Below are 20,749 nucleotides of genomic sequence, written 5' to 3'. Positions count from 1 at the left end.
TCCAATCTTGTCTGAATGATAGCAAAAACATAAAAGGGTAAACTGATGTTTGCTGAAATTGGTGTTTATATTCAAAAAATTCTAACAGGAACATTAAGGGTTGTTGTTTTTTTGTGTGTGTGGTTTTGTTTGTAGCAGCTCTGTCTGTTTCCTGTAGATTTCATCAGTATTGAAACTGAAAGGTGAAACTGTGTTTGCACTGTTCTGTACAAGCACACAGTCCTGGAAAATGAAACTTATTTAATTCTAGGGGAGTGGCTTATACAGCGTCGCTCAGCAACATCTCTATAAATGGTTTAAATGCCTCAAGGTGCACATGACACTGAGATCGGCTGAAACATCCAGTGTTAAAGGAAGATCATGACATATGAGAAAACCATTGGGATGGCAAGGAAAATATGAAGGTAAGATAATGCTATGCGTTACTAACTCATGTTACCTAATTATTTTATGAACAGTTTATTATTTAGTATAAAATAGTTAATTAAGCTCTATTAAAAAGATCATTAAATTACATTGCGTAATCTGTGGAATTCAAAAGCTGCCTAATTACTGTATTCAATTCAGTCAAAGGGTGACCAAGTATCTCATTCTGACTTTTGTTACACAGATGAAAGAATTTCTAATAAATCATTACATAATCTCATTTTGGGTGAACTCTTTCAGAGAAGGTGACCTGAAAACATTGTTATAGCCTTATAATAACATTATAATATATGTATATATAATCATTGTATACTTTAATCTGTAGTTTATATGCTTAAATGCATATAAGAAATAGTTATGTGCATTGTGCTTATTGCACTCTCCTTGAAATGTAAAGGTGGCAGGTAAATAATTTTCAATTACCACACCCGCTTTTATAGACACATTACCATATGAAAAGATATTATCTTATATGAAAAGATCTACAGCTGATGTTTATTTAGTCTGAAGGCTAAAAACGTTTATTGATTTATATTACTATGTGTGATAGAGTGCTACAGCCATGACGTCAAAACCCAGAAGACTAAGGTTCCCTTGAGATTTTTCTATGGGTTTGTACTTTTATAAATCACAGACCTTGTTTTACCCCTTTACTTTACCTCAAGGGAACAAAAACAATAACAAAACATAAGATGTAAATGGAAGTAGTGAAAACCTCTAATAGCGAACCATTTCTTTTTGCAGGAATTTCATATCCCTTAAATCATGGCTTTTGTGGGGAATCATCATAATCTTCAAACATTACTAGAGTCACACAAGCTGTGTGTCAGATGTAATAAGTGCTGTAAAAAACACAATGAGATTTCATACACCTTCAAGGAGATCTTCCATTACTGCTCAGAAAACATCTTACTGATCAAGCAGAAAGGTAACAGTTCATCGTGGAGGCCCGTTGCCCCCCTGCCACACTTTCCCAGACCTTCCAAATATGTTGTTTGCTGGTACTTCACTGAAGATGCTGGATGCACCCAGCATGGTAGCAAATGTTCCTACGCTAGGAGTTCAGAAGAAGCAGCACTGTGGAACGTAATGAAGGATGAAAACCTCACAATTCCTAAGCTTGTGAAAGTGATAAAACAAAACCAAAGGACACTGCAGAAAAGAGGCGAGTTTGACTGCACATTGTGCCAGGTCCACATCCCAAATGATGAGGAACTGATGAACCACTGTTTCACTGTGAAGCACAGGAGACTGATTTTTGAAGATACTTCTCCGACTTGGAAGTACCGTGATCCACCACCAACATACAAGGACCTGAAATTGTGTGAAAGGTATTTATAGGAAGTGTGACATGGCATTAGATGTTTGCTTGTGTCCAAGTAAGTCAAAGCAGCCTATAAAACGTTTTCCCATAGATCCCTGCTGTGCGAGTATGGCGATAACTGCACAAAGGCTCACAGTCAAGAGGAACTTAGTGAATGGCAAAAAAGATTCAAGGCTTCACGGAAAAGAGTCAGGGATGTAGACGAGATGGGCCTGCTGTCCTATCAGGACAGACTTTTGGATGAATACAGACACAGCAATGACAAGAAAATGATTGTAAGTAATAAACAATATAACATCATTAGTGGCACATTGAGTAAGACACTCACTGTGGGACAGTATCCCAAATGTTTACATTTGTACCTCTGATCTTTGACACTTTGCATTGCTACTTGCATTTAATTTAGCTTCTTGTATACCTAGTTAATATGTTATATATGATAACAATTCAATTTTCTTGGCCCATGTTATTTTTTTTATATAACCAAAGCTTGATTTTTATTGTACATATTTACCTTTTACAATGTCATAACTATATTCCTGCAGGTCAGCGACACCCTTCCTGATGTTGTTATCAGCTGTGACCCAGATTTAGACAGTGTCTATGTAAGGAAAAAGGGAATACAGTGTACATGGAATTTTACCATTATTTCTAAGGTTTGTACATTAACAGACATACAAATGTTTTTTGATAGGGTTGTTTTAGTTACAGTATAAAAGATACAACTTCTAATAATACTATACTCTTACAATTCGTTTTAAGAATTATTAGCTATTTTTTAATTCCAAAGTGTATATGTTGTTTACATGGTGGGATAAATGACATTATGACATTATGACTTCAATGACATTAATCTGTACTTTCAATTGAACTTAAAACCTTCCAGGAACCTCTAGAAGTGATTGCTTTACTCAAACGGGAACTCGGGGCGAAATTCAGTCTCGGCAAAGACCCCGATGAGGAACGGTCATATTCCAATAGTGATTGGTTTAAAAAGAACCAAACAGGTGAAGACTGAATATTTCTTACAAAACCCAAAAAGAAACCTTAATCATGCTTTTACTAAGCTTATTGAGTCAGTTAATATTTAACTGCCAAGCTTATTAAATATTATTATTAAGTTATTGTGATTTGTTTCTGCAGAGTATGAAATCCCTGTGTCCTTCAAATCTAACCAACCAGGACTTTATGAGCAATGGGTAGGGTTTGACTTCAACACCAGACCCATCCTGCGTCAGAAACTCAAGGTCAGAGTTGGAGAGGATGAATGTAAGGGCTCAGATCCTGAGTTTCCACTAGAAAAACAAGAGACTGTCAGTAATCTTGAGCCCTGGAATAAGGAAAGCTTGAAAATCATTCCTTTTGTTAAAAGAGAAGAGGCAGAGAGAGAGCTGCTAAACAGATACCAACTCATCTTCACTGATCAGATGACCAGTCCAATTAACCATGAAAATTACAAACACAACATGCACAATGTTTTATATCAGGAGGAAAAAGTAGTTGGTGAATGGCTTAGCAGGTATTTATGTTTCTTAGGTCTAAACCAAATACTTGACAATTAATAACAATTCTAATGTACTCTCTCCGTCCCAAAAATATTTCCAGTCTGAATCTACGAGGGACAGCGCAGTTGGAAAAATACCTGACTGATGACAGGTTTGGATTGAAATGCGCTTATCCAGAAGCTCTTCTTGCTGCTGTGCCTCTGTCTCATCCACTCACTCCTGATACTCCTCAAGGTTTCATAGTGAAAAGACATGCTATCACATCTCTTGTTCGTGTTTTGAAAAATAATGATTACCTCGGGCCTACATATGAAGCTGAATTTCTGAAAGATGCTGCCACTGAGACGCAAGTAATTTTGCAGCTTTCCAGAGAATGCTGCACTGATCTGAATCTGCAGAAAGGACAGCGGTGTGAGATGGAAGTCCATTTCCAGTTAAATCGTCTATGGTTCTGCGAAATGCACAAGGCCATTGATGATCTCCCTGCCTTAGACAAAGTCTTACCTGATCTGAAAAACAGCAAGTTCTGTATTTCTTCCCAGTCAGATACAGGACAGTTAAATGAGAAGCAACAAGCAGCAATGAACTTTGTTATGAGTGTAACAGACAACAGAAGCAGCATCCCACCGTTGTTGATATATGGACCTTTTGGAACAGGGAAAACTCGAACCCTTGCAAAGATGGCCCAGGTTCTTTTGCAGAAACCACAAAACAAAATCTTGATTTGCACACACACAAACAGGTAAGGCATTACAATTCATTGGCACGTCAGAGTACTGCTCCACAGAAGTAGGTCATCCTCCTGAAACGACCAGCTCAGAATAGGGGTGTGCAGTATATATGTAATCTACAATAATATCGTTAATTATTGTTTCATTGATATGCGATTTGACTTCATCAAGTTTATCGCAAAATCCAAACAAAAACACACCCAGAGAGTGCATGCATAAACTACTGTACATGATTTAGGTTAAAGTATTGCACAAGCACATTTAGAGTTCACGCCTTCATTGTGTTTTAGTCTATTAAAATATTTAGAATTCCCCAAAAATGCCCCCATATGTCTTTTAAATGTCTTTAATATTTATATCATCTGATATAGTTAATATCACACAAAGAGTGATGTTTTTCTCCAAATATCAGCACAATTGCAAATGTGATATTGATTCAATGAACAGTTCAATAAACAATAAGTTAATATTAAGTTTGAACAAATCGGTTGAACAAATGACTCAATGATTTTAGGTTTTTATTTAAGTTATAAAGTATACCCCCCCCCCCCCAAATCATTTCAAATATCAGTATTCAATGTTTTGTTTATTTAAATCAAAACATTCATGCATTTGAAACTGCAGATTAAATGCATTCGTGTCCTGCATTAAACGGTTTGTTTAAATGCATCTAAATGCTACTTCATTCACCTCTGCATTGCAAACATAACTTTTTTTGATACTGATTTAATTTGATAACAGACCAGTAGTGTCTTACTATTTGAATTTACTGATTAAATGTAAGAATTTTACACAAAAGATGATGCATATATTTAATTAGGTTAGGAAAAACTTGGCCATAAAAGGTCAAAATCTATTTTTAAATTAAACTTAATTTCTGTTACTCCTGCAAACTAACCACGGCACAGAATATGAAGAATATTAAGCAAAATTATGTCTAGTTTTTTTATTGACAAAAATCCAGAAAATATTGAGATATCTTTTATTTTGTCATTTTCGCACACACCTAGCTCAGAACAGCATGAATATGTATGCTGGTTAGTGCATTTGTTTCTGGCCTAGCACAATTAAAAAGCCTGGCACACCAATATCCAAAACACAATGTGTTGATCCTATTAACAGTAAAATGGCCTTTATACATTTGTTTTTAAATTGCATTCCTTGTGCTGAAACAGTAGATTTGATTGCTGGATAATGCATGAACAGATAAAATGCATACATTAAAGGTAGTGTCATTTTGAAATTAATTTGTCGGCTAATTTAATTGCTTAATGCAGTCATTGTAAGCTACAGTTATTTCTATTTTTTTCTTCATACAGTTCTGCTGATCTTTATGTAAATGGTCATTTTCATGACTATGCAACTGCTAATCATGAAGCGAAACCTCTGAGAATCAAGGCAAAGGAAAGCAATCCCAGATCCACTGATCACATCACTCTACAGTATTGCCATTTTTCCAGAGATGGCAACCATTTTGAGTTTCCTGACAAAGCTGTTTTAGATTCCATAAGAATCGTTATAACAACAACTTCACTAGCACGTTTCTTCCATGACATGAAGCTGCCTGAAAACTACTTCAGCCACATTCTGATCGATGAAGCTTCTCAGATGTTGGAGTGTGAGGCTCTTATGGCACTGGGCTTAGCAGGTAAAAATACACGTGTTGTTTTAGCAGGAGATCACATGCAGATGGGACCCAAGCTCTTCTCTGTGAGACAAGACAAATGGTCAGAACAAACCCTGCTCAATCGCCTCTTCTATTACTACCAAGCTGAAAACAGTGATGTTGCCAAACAAAGCCGAATCATTTTTAATGAAAACTACCGTTCCACAAAGGACATCGTGGATTTTGTATCAACACATTTTTATGTGGGAAAGAGTGATGTGATCAAGGCTAGAGGAGATGTGCCTCCACATCCTCACCAATATGCCTTGCAGTTCTATCATGTAAGAGGAGAATGCTGTTTGGATCCAACAAGCATGTCCTGGTTCAATGCAGAACAAATTCTAAGTGTCGTTGACATTGTGAAAGAAATAATGGAGGAATGGCCTCAAGAGTGGGGTGAAAAAGATCCAGAATCAGTCTGTGTCCTATCTCAAGGCAGACAGGTATCAAACCTACTGAGATTTATATTATGCTTTAATTAATAGCATCCTGTTATTGTATCAAATTCATGTCAGTGTGTTTATACCAGATGCTTTTGCCTCTTTTGTGTTTCAGGTATTGGAAATAAGGCAAAGACTGCGTCAGCTTAGACTTCCCCGTTTCACTGTAGAGAATGCCGAAAATGTGCAAGGTAAAATTAAGCATTACTCAAATGTAATATTATGCCAAACACACTAGTATCAATGCATGTGGTTTACAGAACATACTGCCTTTCCCATATTTTTCAGGAAAACAGTTCAGAGTAATAGTGATTTCCACTGTGCACACCAAGGACAGCTTATTGGAGACAGACCGGACCTGTCTTGAGTTTTTCAATGACATGCGAGTGCTGAACACAGTTATGACAAGAGCCCAATCTCAAATATTTGTTGTTGGAGATGCAGCTGCACTTTCTTGCCATCAGTTCGGTACATGCTGGAGACTATGGAGATCATACATAGAGGATTGCATCAACAAGGGAAGTGCCCATGAGTTTAACTTGGATTCTTTGAAACAAGACCTCCTTGAGATATCTGAGCTCTGCAGAAGTGAGGATGAAGAGGGCAGCGATAGTGAATCAACTACATCTGAAATACCAGACATAGAAGACCCAATACTTCAAGAGCTTCTTGATGAGAGCAAAGACATCAACATTGTATTAACAGAGGAAGGCTTGTTTCCAGTTTTTCAACATGAGCAGGTTGTCAGCAGTGTGAACAACCAAATTACAGAAGATGATGAAGAGCAATGGCTGACTAACTCTACCATATACAAACACTGTGAGCTGGTCATGGAGAGTTTTAATCATGGTTATGCAAGGCCACTTGACGAGCCTACTCAGAGAGTTGACATCAAGGGTAGAAAGAATTTCGGACAGGCATTCCCTGGAGACAAGGTAACAGTGGAGATCCTGAGTGAGATATCAAATCCTCCTACGGGGAAGGTAATCAACATCCTGGAAAGTGCAGATTTTGTCAAAGAATTTGTCTGTACTCTTGAAAGACATGACAGCCAAGTGATGACACCTATCAATAAATGCATCTCCAAAATCTACACACCATTTTGGAAAGACAAACCAAACCACATTGCTGTAAGAAATCCTGAGAACCTCAAAGTAGAGAAGTTCATCAAAATCAATGAAGAGGCGCACAGAAAATATCTCTTTGTTGTCAAAGTCCTTAAGTGGAGAAATTTTTCCAAATTTCCCTTGGGGATTGTTGTGGGAGAGTTTCCAAATATAACAACTTTAGAAGGTGGATTGAAGGTTCTTGACATAGAGTTCCAGTTGAGGAGAACACTTTCTTCATCTTTGGAAAGACAGATGAGAGACTTTCAAAGTCTTCAGTTATTTGAAGATGGGCGAAGAGATTTTCGCATGCTCCCAACATTCACCATTGATCCTGCTGATTCACAAGACCTTGATGATGCAATCAGTGTAATGGATTTAGGTGAGTGCTATGAAATAGGAGTTCATATTTCTGATGTTGCTAGCTTTCTGGCTAAAGACAGTGAACTGGACAAATATGCAAAACAGCTGTGTACTTCATTCTATCCATGTGGAAAGGAGCCAATACACATGCTCCCTAAAGAACTGAGTGCCAATTTCTTCAGTTTGATACCTAATCATGACAGACGAGCAATCTCCTTGATAATACAAGTGGATACTAAGACAAACTGCATAAAGAAAAGATTCATTTGCAAGTCTGTCATTCACTCCAACAGGAAATTTTCGTATGATGAAGCTGAGGACATCCTTGAAAACAATCATCAGCATTATGATCTGCTTGAAATGTGCCTTTTGAAAGCATGGAACTTTGCTGAGGTTCACAGGAGATACAGAAAACAGGACGACTGGTGCTACAAAATGCCAGACGAGGATGTGACTCTTGGAAGAAGGCGATCTCACCTAATGGTGGAAGAGCTGATGATCATGTTTAACCACACAGTTGCTGAACGCCTTCTGTCTGACGAAACAACAAGGACCATAACTCCACTGAGATGCCAGGACAGGCCAAAAAGGGAAAAGCTTATTGACCTTTTTGACAAAAATGCTTCCTTGATTCCACTATCTGTTCGCTTCTCAAGTAGAGCTCTTGAGAGTGTATATGTGTCTCACGAACTGAATAACCAAGGTTTGATTTCTGATTCTGAAACCATACCCATATTAAAATCTGTTTTGAGATGCTTGAAGACAGCAGCAGAGGAGAAAAATATCTACAAAATAATTGACTTCATTGCAACTGATGAGATTCACCCCAAACTTCTTCCTTTTGCTACGGCATTTAGGAAACTGTGTCAAAAAGCATGTATTCTACGATCAAACTCGGCACACGTCTCTAGAATTGGGCACTATGACTTAGACCTTGACAGCTATACTTGGGCCTCATCTCCAGTCCGTCGATATATAGATGTTATTGTGCAGCGCCTTCTTCATTCTGTGATTGACAAGACCAATGTTAGGTACACAGCTAATGACATTGACCTGTCTTGTATGGAATTTTCCAGGAAAAATGACCAACAGTCAGCATATGACAGGAAAGCGAATGCTCTACATTTTGCATTAAAACTCTCAAACCAAAGCGAAAAGAAGGTGGCATACATTGTGGAACTCAATCAGTCAGGGACAAACTTCAGATTATCCTTCCCACTTAACAGAACCTCTATATCAGACAATCTAGACATTATGTACAGGGATCTTCAGTTGGCAGATCAACCAGAGTTTGATGAAGCAAACAACTGCATGATCTTGAAATGGGTGCGAAGGATATATTCATTTTCCAATCCTCACATCCTTGCTGAAGTGAAACAACAAAATCCAAACTCAGTCATGGCTTATGTCTCTACAAAGGCCTGGAAATGCCTAGCAGATGCTCTTAGAGAAGAAGATTGGGAAATATTGTTACCACTGATTGAGAAGCTTGATGTCAGCTCAAAAGTCCATGCAAGACAATCCCAGGAAAGACTGAGAAATGCTAAAAGTTCAGAAAAATCTGATCTCATGCATGCCGAGCATTATGCTGAACTTTTGCTGAGAATAAAGCAAGGTGAGGCAGTCGAGGTGCAGCTAGGTACAGCCACTGCTCGAGGATTTATGACACCAGCAATTCAGCTATTCGTTGTGCATCCAAAATTTGAGATTTGTTTGGAGCATGTGAAAGATCCAATCAAGTGTTTTTCAAAATATGCATTCCACTCATCAAGGAATACATACAACTCGTACATGGATTATCAGGCAATATGGAAACCTTTGAGTGAAATGGAGTCAGCCTCCAATGCTGTGTCTGAAAATGAGAGTATTATTATTGAAGATGCAGTTTTGAAATGGAAAACCTCTCTCCAAAAGACGCATGAGGGTTTTTTTCTCCTTCCACTTGACAAAAAATCTCAGTGGTCTATTGAATGTGACCTTAAGAACAGTTTCCTCTGCATTCGAACTAAGATTCAGCAAAGTCAGAGCCCCTTTCTGGAAAACGCTCAGTGCACAGCTCTCATGGATATTCCTTCTATCACTTGGGTGGCCCATGGCATAATTACAAAAGTTGAAGAAATTGACTCCAAAGAACCCAAAAATTTACAAATTGATTTTCAGATTAACCACACACCTATGACAAATATTCCAGAAGCCATATTCTGCGAGAGGACAAGATTTACTCTGGAGCTGATTACAAAGCTTCTGCCAGATGTGTAAGTCTACAAATGATAGACATCATATCTTAATAAAATGTCCTATTTATGTACACTGTGTTGTTTTATTTGCATCCTTAGATTATGATAACATCTTCAAAAAATATAGGCCTATGTATGCTTCATTAATTGTTTTGCTTTTTTATTTCATTTGTAGGCGCAAAGAGGATGCAATTACCAGTCTAACCAAAGCCAACAAACTTGTTAAAAATATCGCCATGGGAAGGAAAATCCACTCTGAAGGAGGTACAACAGTTTGACTTTTACTGCCTCTTTATAAAGTTTTGCATGGCTATATTTCAAGCTCTACTATCAAAATTAAGGATTTACTGGCCATCTTTTCAAAAATGATCCCTTTAAATGCATTCCTCAAAGGATGCAACATTTCGAAGCAGATTCCAGCAAGATTTGAGATTGACAGTTATCTCCCTTCTGGGTTTTCCCATCTAAACAACAGTCAGTGCAAAGCTATAAGAGAAGCATTGACAAACCCATTCACCCTTATCCAAGGACCACCAGGTGAGAAATATTTTTTGACTTTCTTTGGCCTTAAGCTATTGTAATTGCCATTCCTTCCCTATTATATTATTGTTGTGTATTTTCACAGGGACTGGAAAAACTGTTGTTGGTGTCCATATTGTATACTGGTTTCTCAAGAATACCCAACAGCTTCCTGACACCAATTCACAGAAGAAGAGAGCTGTTCTGTACTGTGGCCCCTCAAATAAATCTGTTGATGTGGTCGCAGGTAAATTTTCTGTATAGCCAATTATTATCCATTTCATCAGTTTGGTCCCTCTAGTGAACCATAGGGCCTTATGATTTCTGTGATGTGGAAAACATTGAAGGAATAGCGGAATCTTTTCACATTTTGAATGAATGAATCAAAAGTAGGTAATTTCACTTCAATCAAATTGCAATATGGTCTAGTATCTAACTATTAAGTCCCAAAAGTTAATTTAAATATGAATACTGCATGCTCTTTTAAATGAATGGAGCAGACGCACCTTTTCATTTACTACACGTATAACGTTACTAAAGGGCACGTAACGCTCGCAGTGTTTTCAGTGTCTGCTATCTCTGTAAATGAGAACCTAAACACATGAACAACATCTCCAGAACAGCTCTGAGAATCACTTAATGAGAATTTGACCATTTGATTTGAGTAAACTAGCGTCATATCACATACACAGAATTGTAAAGCTATTCACGGCAACCCGTCAAAATAAAAGTCCGGTTTGAAGTCTATTTTTCAGTAAAATGTACATAGCCTATTATTACTACTAAAATGAAACAAACGTTATTTTTTTAAGAAATAATTACACAAAATTTCTTCCATGTTTTTAATAGTTAATCCCCTTTGTTTACCAAAAAATAAAGTTTGCTTAAATTAAATTAAATTAATGTTTTTTCCCTTCATTTGATAACCAGAAAATGTTAAATACACAGAATTGTTGAGGGGAAAAAAATCATAAAGCTACTTTATAATTATGTTGTTTTATGCATTCAAATAATTGGACATGTAAAAACACAGAATTTGGTAATTTCATAGAGCCTTAACATGTAATTTTTGTTAAACTTTTATTAAATTGATGTGAAAATTGATAAGTTTAAGGGGTTGAATTAATTACACATGCTTTTTGATTAATAAACTTTAATTTAACTATTAAAAAAGAGTTGAGAAAAATTCAAACGAAAAAAAAGAAAAAAGGATACAGAAAAATTTAAACTGAAAAAAAAAAAGTAATTTGGAAAACAAAATGGAATTTGGAATAAAAATAAAATGGAATTTAGTAAAAAATAAATCGGATTTCCTAGGGCCCTAGAAGCAGGAGTTACACAAGTCATTATGTGAACAAGGATTACTGAATTGTAAACTGTTTTTATGAATGTGTTGCAGGTCATCTCCTCAAACTTCAAAATCAACTTAGACCTCTCAGAGTCTACAGTGATCAGGTGGAAATGTTGGAATTTCCTTACCCAGGATGCAACCTGAAGCTGTCACGCAATTCTAAAAGAGGCGAAAAACCCAACACAGAGCTCAGGTATTTGCCAAATACTGTCCTTCTGTCACTTATTCGAGTGTAGATACTAACTTCAAATGTAATATGTGTGTGTTTATACATCTAAAACTGGCTTTCACACTAACAGGTGTGTGTTGTTGTTGTTGTATTATTAGTTCCATTGCACTACACCATCTGATTCGAAAGGATGACAACCCACATTCCACACAAATATTAGCTTTTGATATGAAAATTAGAAGAGGAGATCAATTCACCAGCGAAGAAAAAAAACTGTATGTAAAGCTCTGTAACTTCAAATCTCTTTTTGATTCTGTTTTTGTTTCATGTTTGTTAGAAATTATTTTGATACAATTTCATTGAAATGAACAGCTAATTTAATGTAAAAAAAATTTCTTAAAGCTACAAAGACACCCTCCAAAAGGCTCGAAAACATGAATTATTGCGGCACGATGTCATCTTGTGCACTTGCACAGCAGCCTCACACCCTACCTTAGCTAAAGTCCTCGACTTCAAACAGATCATCATTGATGAATGTGCCATGGCAACTGAACCTGAAGCCCTTATTCCACTAGTGGCTCATAAGCCTGAGCAGGTGAGCACCAAAGCAATGTTCTTTTAAGACAAACACTGATTTGGATATTAGCTCATTTCATTTCATTATGTTTGCATTGAACCAAGATCTTTTAGGTTCTTAATATCCTACTAATTTGATGTTATAGATTGTTCTTCTGGGTGATCATAAGCAACTGCAACCTGTAGTCCACTGTGACGTGGTGGAGCGATTGGGAATGAGCAAATCTCTTTTTGAACGTTACATGGAGAAAGCACTCATGCTTGACACTCAGTACAGAATGGTAATGAATTAAATAGCTATTTAAATAATAAAATAAATAGCTCTAATATTGTATAATAAAACATTTCTGTCAGATGCCTTTGCTTGCTTTCAAAAGATGTCTATAAGCTGCTGTTCAGTTTTTTTAAACATAGTTTTTAGTCATGAATAGTATATATATATATTTTTTTTTTTTTTCTTAACAATTAAAAGGCAGTAGTTTCACTTAATTCAAATTAAAATTTCTCTCCATTGTATTTTTTGTCTTTTACAGCAAGAAGACATTTGTGAATTTCCATCTAAGGAGTTCTATGATGGAAAGTTAAAAACTAAAACATCTCCTAAACCAAGTCTCTTCCTTACTAAGACAAGGCAAACATGCATAGTTTTCGGCCATGTTGAAGGCAAGGAGAAAAGTCTGGTGGTCTCGACTGAACGGGGGAATGAAAATTCAAAAGCAAATTTGGAGGAAGCAGAAGAAGCGGTAAGCTTTTTTAGATAAAAATAGATAGTCTTTTGGGCTATAATGTAAATGAATCTTTATGACCTTTTAAGTTACACACAAAATAATTTATTTCAGGGTTGCTGCCGGTACAGTAGTTTTTGTTTGTTTGTTTGTTTATAAAGTAAGAGAAGCAACTATGATCTAGGATTATAAACCTAATATCTGAACTTCTACATGGCGTAGCAGTATATTACTCCAATATGTAATCCAAGGATGGCTTCATATACATGGAGATCTCTTAAATATCCACTGACCTGACTGTAGAACTCATTTTTATATTTAACATACCTCTTTTACTACCGAGTCTCATAGCACTGGCTACTTCCCTATGTATATTTTCATAACAACGCAAGCTAGAATAGCTAATTTGCGCCATCTTGAGGTTACAAACAAAAAATAGTCTCAAATGAGAGAATATTTAAACTTACTTAACGGATGGCTTCGTCCTTCTTAAACACATCAGACCAAAATACAATATTAACCATGACAACCGTTTCTAAATAATGGACAAACACTGTGTAAATTCTGTTATTTTTTTTACAAAACATTGATAATTATAAACTTACTTGCCTAAAAACTCCGCCTGATACGTTACGCTCTTCTTCAAGATTATCCTTCAGTCTGTTGGGCGGCAAATGTTGGCGGTTAAGTTTCCTAGGAAACACAACGGCGCGATACCTTTCGTAACATTCAAATTACAGGACGTTATTGGATATATAATAGAAATTACGTATTTAAGTTATATTAATTACAAAGATTCTTACAGTAATGTGAAAGTGCATCAATTTCTTAATATATAAATAAATAAATAATTTAAATGTAGAAGCCCCGCCCATTTTTGCCACAAACAATTTATTGTTTTAAATTCAAAATGCCACCTACGGATATATTATAAAATTATATATCAGTTTATTTCAAATTGGTGATAATCTTCCAACAGGTGCGGATCGCCATTCTTTTGACTGAGGCTGGAATAAAGACAAAGGACATCGCCATTCTCACACCATATAATGCTCAAGTGTCAAACATTAGGGATTCTCTGTTCTATAAGGGTATAACAGACATCACAGTCAACACCATCATGAAAAGTCAAGGTAATAATATTTTAAGCATGCCATTTTATTATTTAGCTCTGTTTTAATAATATTTTTTTATTTATTTATGGCACAAATTCAAAGCATTCATACTTAAATTGTGTTTATGATTGTATGTTTGACAAGATATTGTTTCTGAATTAAATATTTCTGATCTTTTTCCCTTTGTTTGTTTGGCCACAGGAAGTGAATGGAAATATGTCATCATGTCAACTGTGCGCTCTTGTCCCAAATCTGATATAGAAATACAACCAACCAAATCCTGGATTATAAATCGACTTGGATTCATCATGGACCCACACCAAGTCAACGTGGGCATTACCAGGGCACAAGAAGGCTTGTGCATCATTGGTTAGTTATGCAATCTCGGTTTGTGGGAGTCAATAATGTGTGAAAATTTTGATCCATAACTTCTCTTAATGGAATAATGCAAAATAACACACTCATCTTTTTTGTACCTGAAGCATGAATATTATTCAGTCCTATAACGGTATAATAATTTCGAATGATAAATGCCATTATAATTCCACTTCACCTGCTTTAAATATTATGTATTTTATAATTACTGACAGTTTTCTGTTTGATGCTTGGATTGCATACCATAATTCTGCTATTTTGACAGGTAATGAGAACTTGCTGCGGTGCAGTGTGTTGTGGAGAAGACTTCTGGATCATTATAAGGAGAAAGGATGTGTAGTGAATCCCGCCCGGCACATCCAGGTTCAGAAACCCACTAGAAGTCTGGGAATGAATAAAACTGCTAGAAGATGATGTGCTTCATGCAGTGTTGTTTTTATAGCTGCATTTGCTTAATTTCTAGCTGTGTTAAAATGTGCACTTATGTACATTTACACATTTATGCATTATTGTTGTGACATAAAAAAAAAAAAGGATATCAGGGAACATTGCACCTGTTGGATATCGGTGCGATACATTAATATAATAAAATACACCACTCTTGAATGGCGCTTTAATTAAATATTATATATCTTTTTTATCTTTATATATATATATATTTTTTTTTTTTTTTTTTTTTTGTCGGTTCTTGAAAATGTTATTGTATTTATCTATTTTAGTTTCAGAGATGTTTGTGAAGTTTCAAGTTTGCATTACTTGACCATAAATTTTTAAATAAAAAAATGTTTACAATACATTTGTTTAAAATAATAAAAATAATTCTGTATATATAAATGCAAAAAAAGAAGACTTTAATTATGAAATATAGAAATGCAGGACATTTTTATTCACTCAATATTCAAATCACTTTCACCAGCACCACAAGACTATGAATGATGCAATGTTAATATTTGACCACTTAGTGGTGCTGTACTAGCATGGAAAGGAAACCATAAGGCAATTTGCAATTGGTCACTGTATTTTTTTTAGATGTTGTTGAATAATTTCTATTCACATTTTTTACTATTGTCTATGAGTATATAATTGTAATGCAAGAAACTGAATGATCTGTATTTATTGGTTTAAATGTATAAAGATGTATCTGTCAATGAAATATACTTCTTAATCTATGTTTAATGTGCAGCTCTTTACATAATTTGCACAACAGTCGATACAGGAGCTGCAGAATGTATTTGGATGTGGAAGTCACAAATAAAAATGTATCATTGATTAGATCTGGATCTGTCAAAATACACACAATACTGATTGTCTTCATCTTCAACACTATACATTTACCTACCATTTGTGTGTGTGTGTGTGTGTGTGTGCTTTGTATCTAATGTAAAGACATTTAAACTTCTTTAAAGTGTGGCATTAGTGCTTTTGGGGGGCCACTGTAGGTCCATATTTTGATATGTAAGAGCACACACACACACAGAGAGAGGGGTGTTAGTAAGGGGAGACAGATGCCAGGCTGGTTTGGAAAAGACTCTGAAGAGAGCTGTGGTTTTGCGGGACTGTGACGAGACATGGCAAAAAGAGAGAGAAAAACCACTGATGAGAGTGGATAAATGAAGAAAAGACATTACTTGAGAAGCACAATTGCGTAAAATATGAAGATTTGTTTTGAGAGAACATCTTGACTTTCCATTTGCGTAAAAAAAATTAACTTAAATGAACAAGTATTCTCCAAAAAGCAGTTTAAATGTACTGATATAATTGATATTTTTACTATAAAACGACAAAGAATTATTATGAGAATTAATTTTCTTGCAGTGCATTGCATAAAAGTCATGCATTAAGAAGCTGTGAGTATGTGCTTGGGTGCATAAGTGTAGTGCATGTCTTATGCTGACTAGTTTGGAATTGCATACATGCGCGTGTGCATGTGCGTGTGTGTGTGTGTCTCATTAGGCTGCGAGAGGCTGGAGCTCCAGCAGGCCGTCTACTCTCACCGCAGCCTTTGATGGGGTTCAATCAGCGCCACATGAGACGGAGAGAGATGAAGTGGAGAATGGAAGGAAAAGATGTGGGATGAAAAGTAGGAGCGATATATAGGGAGGGGGGTGGAATCTCCCTAATGCATGATGATGATGAAATTCAGGACATTACAGTCTCTTGCTTGGTCTGTTCCCACTTTTTATGGTCCATTTCTTGACAGATGTTTTCTTAACCAAGTAATATAAGAGTAATTTATGATATAAAAAAATACACTGCAAAAAATATTTTCTTACTTAGTATTTTTGTCTTGTTTTCGAGTACAAACATCTAAAGATTCTTAAATCAAGATGTATTTACTTAAAATGCATGATGATGTGAGATACTAAGTCAAAAAGTTAAAAAAAATTCTTAAAACAAGAATAAATATCAGCCAATGGGGAAAGAAAAATACTATTGTTTTCCCATTGAATTAAGATGACTTACCATTGGCAGATCTTTATCTTTTTATATAGTATTTTTGTTATCACTTTGTTAGGGACCACAGAGGTCTATTGTCAAGTCACATTTATTTATAGCACTTTATGTAATATAGATTGTTTTAAAGCAGCTCAAAGTAATTTAAAAGAAAATAACAGAATCAATGATCAAACATTAAAGACAAGACAATAGTCTTAATTTTCAGTTCAATTCAGTTCAAGTTTTGTTCTCATCCAATAGTTTCAGTGCAGTCAAAACAATAATATACCTCAATATTAAGTGTTTTAAACCCAAAGCAAGCCAAAGGCAACAGTAACAAGGTCTACAGTATCTTGAGAAATACAAACAGTACAAATAAACTCAAGATCATAAAACTGCCTGCATAATAATTTTACAATAATTATAAAAATGCTCGTTTTAGATGGAGTAGAGCATGTCACTACAGGACAAAATCCAACAAATCCAACATCCTATTATTCAGCAGCTCTGTTTTGTAAATGTGATAATTATATGCTGCTAAAATCCGCTTGCACAAAGCAAACGCATCATCCTGTTTTAACACAGAGTCATGCTCAGCGTGCATATTTAGTAAATATTCAATAAATTCACCTGACTGCGTAGCTTCATTAGTGACAATTTATGACTAGGCATCCTGTGTCGTCCTTGTTTTAGGCGTGCATACATACATGTGTGAGTCTCTTCGCTCCGGTTGCCACCATTGTACAGATGTGACCACAGTGAACCGTGCTCCCCCATTCCTTTCCACAACAAAGCCCAATTAAACAGCGCTGCCTCGCAGGCCTCGCAGTCGACCGCCAGCCGCACTTCCACAAACACGCAGAACAGTTTAAAACCAGAGCTGGAGCGAGGGGCCTCCACTGATTCAAACCAGCCCCTCCACTGCTGCCAAAACTGCCTGCCTTACTCTTTAAATTAGTCCCATATTATGTCTGATTGTTTAGGAAGCACTTACAACATTACTAAATAGCAGTTAGCTCTAAAAATCTATCAAATAATTACAGGTCACTGGAAGAATACTGTTTCGGCCTGCTGTGAGTGAACGGCTCGCTAAGAGAGGGAAACGTAGGTTTACATGGTTGAATAAGAATAATGTGTGTGACTTTAATAACACAAGCTGGATTTGCATTTTTTTTAGAGTCCAGTGTGGAAATGGTTCATGCAAATGTTGCTACCATTATGCATTTATATTAATATATCTAATGAAAAAGTAGAAAGAATGCCACTTATATTTCAATACTTTTTTTTAAACACCGTACTTTACTATAGTGTTCTGGAATTTGTTTGCCATTAGGATAGAATGACGAACGAAGTGCCTTCAATGGATCGTACTGTTGTTTATCAACATACCAACCCTTTAAACTGCTTAATTTTCTAACCTTAAATGTCTAATTATGTTGTCTTCTATGTTGGGGTTTTTGTTGTTGTTATTTGAAAAAAGGCACAGCAGAGAGAGATTTCATTGTGCTATGTTTTTGTAAGCTGTCAAAAATCATAAATAAAGTGAGAAAAAACATACCAACCCTTACATAAATTAACCATGGTTTTACTACAAATAAATCCCAAAAACATGGATATTATAGTTAAACAATGGCACAAGTATCTTTCCAAAAAATAAAAATAAAAATATGGCTATGTAGCCAAAAAATCCATCAAACTATTTTGAAGCTGTGAAAATTACATGATCTAGAACTTTTATACAGTGCATGCCATTAGTAGGTCTGTCCCTCACAGCCGCGTTTTCATCCGCATTAAATTCAATATGGCGTCTAACGTGACTAAGGCTTTTGGTGGCCGTTCCCGCGTTCTCACAGTTTCACGGTAACTTCAAAAAGCCCGGGAAGTCACATAATACATGAGTCTACAAGTGTTTGTTTAGACCACCAGAGGGCCATGCTTGCTTTAGGAGCAGCATCAGGCAGTGTTAGTATCGTGCGTCTTTCTGCAGTTTCTCACGTTAGTTTTGTCATTGAAAATTGAACCAGATTGAACGAACAACAACGCATTATTATCATCTTCAAAGTAAGGCACATATAAACTCACTAAAACATCTAACTGTGTACGATATGAGATTTTACACCGCGATTTGCTGCGTTCGTTCATTTCCATGCTTATAAAGATAAAAAGCGCGGGAAATTTTGTTTTCTCGTCGACGCATCGCTGTTTTTTTAGCGTCTTGCGCCATGAACCTTTCTAAAGAGCCTGGCATAATGATATCAGGTGAGTGTATAATGTGAATTAATATTTATGAATAACTGAACATTTATGAAATATGTCCTCATGATATAGGATAAGTCTGGATGAGCTTCAGTAAAATATTTAATATTCATGAGCAAAGCCTTCAGTTGTAAATTACAGTATAAAGACCCCAATGTGAAGTAAATGTGCTCCTCATTTAGTAATATTGATGACACAATTATAAACATTAATCAAAATTATATAAGAATATTAGAGTAGATGTTTATGAATGTCACTCGTTTGATAATATTTCTTAGTCATATTTTAATATTCATAAATCACAGAGTTGCTAAACTATGTAATTTCTGTTATGGGTAATAAGAGCTATTTAAAAGTGTTGTAAGTTTATCAGATGTTGTTTAATGTTTCTGAATTTTGTAGTAATTCTTTATTCAGTTTTTCAGTACATGCTTGAGCACTTGTTGTATTGTGACAAACTGAACTTTGTTTTGAGCCTTTAAAGGTTTTTTCTTAGGGGCACAGTGTAATTTAAAGTAGTATGACGGAGTAGTTGATCACATTTATAATGGTCAAAAAGGATGAAATCTGAAATGTCCCTGCATAAATTATTTGGTTGATAAAAACAAAGGACATTTCAGTGATATGACCACTGGACTAGAAATGTCCCATGTTTTAAGTCAGAAATGTGGTCGTCTCATGCTATGTGCTAGTGTTGTTCCTGCTGAATGCTGAAGTGATGCTGAGATCCCCTGATGGAAACCCTGTAGCACAAATCCAGCCCAAAACAGCTCTGAGTTTGGCTTGAGTGGTTAGCGTGGTATCGCTAGAGACGTTAAACTCAAGGCAGACTTTAGAGGAGAGAAAAGAAAGAAAAATACAGCAAGGGTTCCCCTGGTTTGTGTAAAATACGGTGTGTAGTTCACATTTTTCTAAAAGAAAATACAGAAAGTACAAGAAAATACCATTTTGAAGGCCTTGTGGTGGGAGGAACCTATTTCTTTTTGTTTTTTAAACTCAGTCTGATTGAGTTTAAACATTTAAAGGAACCACATACAGTAAAGCACAAGTGATAACCAATCTATATGTTTAAAGTTTAGATTTACAACAAAATTTTTGCCAATCAGCCGTGCAAGATCATGTCATCAGTATTTTGGTCTGTTTTCTTGGAAAAGAAAGACTGTAGGTTTTATAAGTCAATATCTGCTGTATGTTCATCTTGTCCTTTTTAGAAATAAATGAGCTCAATGGATTTGATGCATGTAATGGGTATTTAAATATCAAACACCTTCTGATTGGCTGCGATTGTTTCATGTCACTTTTATTGATGACAGATTGTTTAATGCTGGGATGCACTACATTAATTACTTTTGCCCTGATTCGGAGTCTGGTTAAATCAGTGCTAGTTGATGAAAATCAGAGCCTATCTGCTGATTTCAGGCAATCAGAG

At 35.8% G+C, this 20,749-nt stretch overlaps 1 protein-coding gene across 1 annotated transcript; it reads left to right on the top strand.

Moving 5' to 3' along the window:
* Window positions 1–310: 310 nt before the first annotated feature.
* Window positions 311–15,233, top strand: helz2a (helicase with zinc finger 2a). The gene is made up of 21 exons (XM_059559604.1): window positions 311–404; window positions 1,171–1,757; window positions 1,842–2,025; window positions 2,296–2,406; window positions 2,637–2,757; window positions 2,894–3,269; window positions 3,356–3,997; window positions 5,306–6,095; window positions 6,208–6,283; window positions 6,381–9,816; window positions 9,974–10,062; window positions 10,192–10,335; window positions 10,424–10,564; window positions 11,717–11,861; window positions 11,996–12,112; window positions 12,240–12,432; window positions 12,560–12,694; window positions 12,947–13,156; window positions 14,118–14,271; window positions 14,455–14,622; window positions 14,894–15,233. Exons 2-21 carry the CDS (start codon window positions 1,192–1,194, stop codon window positions 15,040–15,042), a joined length of 7,947 nt encoding a protein of 2,648 aa, XP_059415587.1. The 5' UTR covers window positions 311–404; window positions 1,171–1,191; the 3' UTR covers window positions 15,043–15,233.
* The last annotated feature ends 5,516 nt before the right edge of the window (window positions 15,234–20,749 follow it).

Source organism: Carassius carassius, chromosome 10 (genome assembly GCF_963082965.1).
Source record: "Carassius carassius chromosome 10, fCarCar2.1, whole genome shotgun sequence".
In the NCBI taxonomy this organism is placed as follows: Eukaryota; Metazoa; Chordata; class Actinopteri; order Cypriniformes; family Cyprinidae; genus Carassius; species Carassius carassius.
The sequence above is the reverse complement of the archived record's forward strand: the minus strand, read 5'-3'. Positions and strand labels throughout refer to the sequence as shown.

Coding starts and splice junctions, on each gene's coding strand:
- helz2a (XM_059559604.1), top strand. CDS start 1,192: ATGGCTTTTGTGGGGAATCATCATAATCTTCAAACATTACTAGAGTCA. Junction 1,758..1,841: donor GACCTGAAATTGTGTGAAAG/GTATTTATAGGA, acceptor GTTTTCCCATAG/ATCCCTGCTGTGCGAGTATG. Junction 3,270..3,355: donor GTTGGTGAATGGCTTAGCAG/GTATTTATGTTT, acceptor AAATATTTCCAG/TCTGAATCTACGAGGGACAG.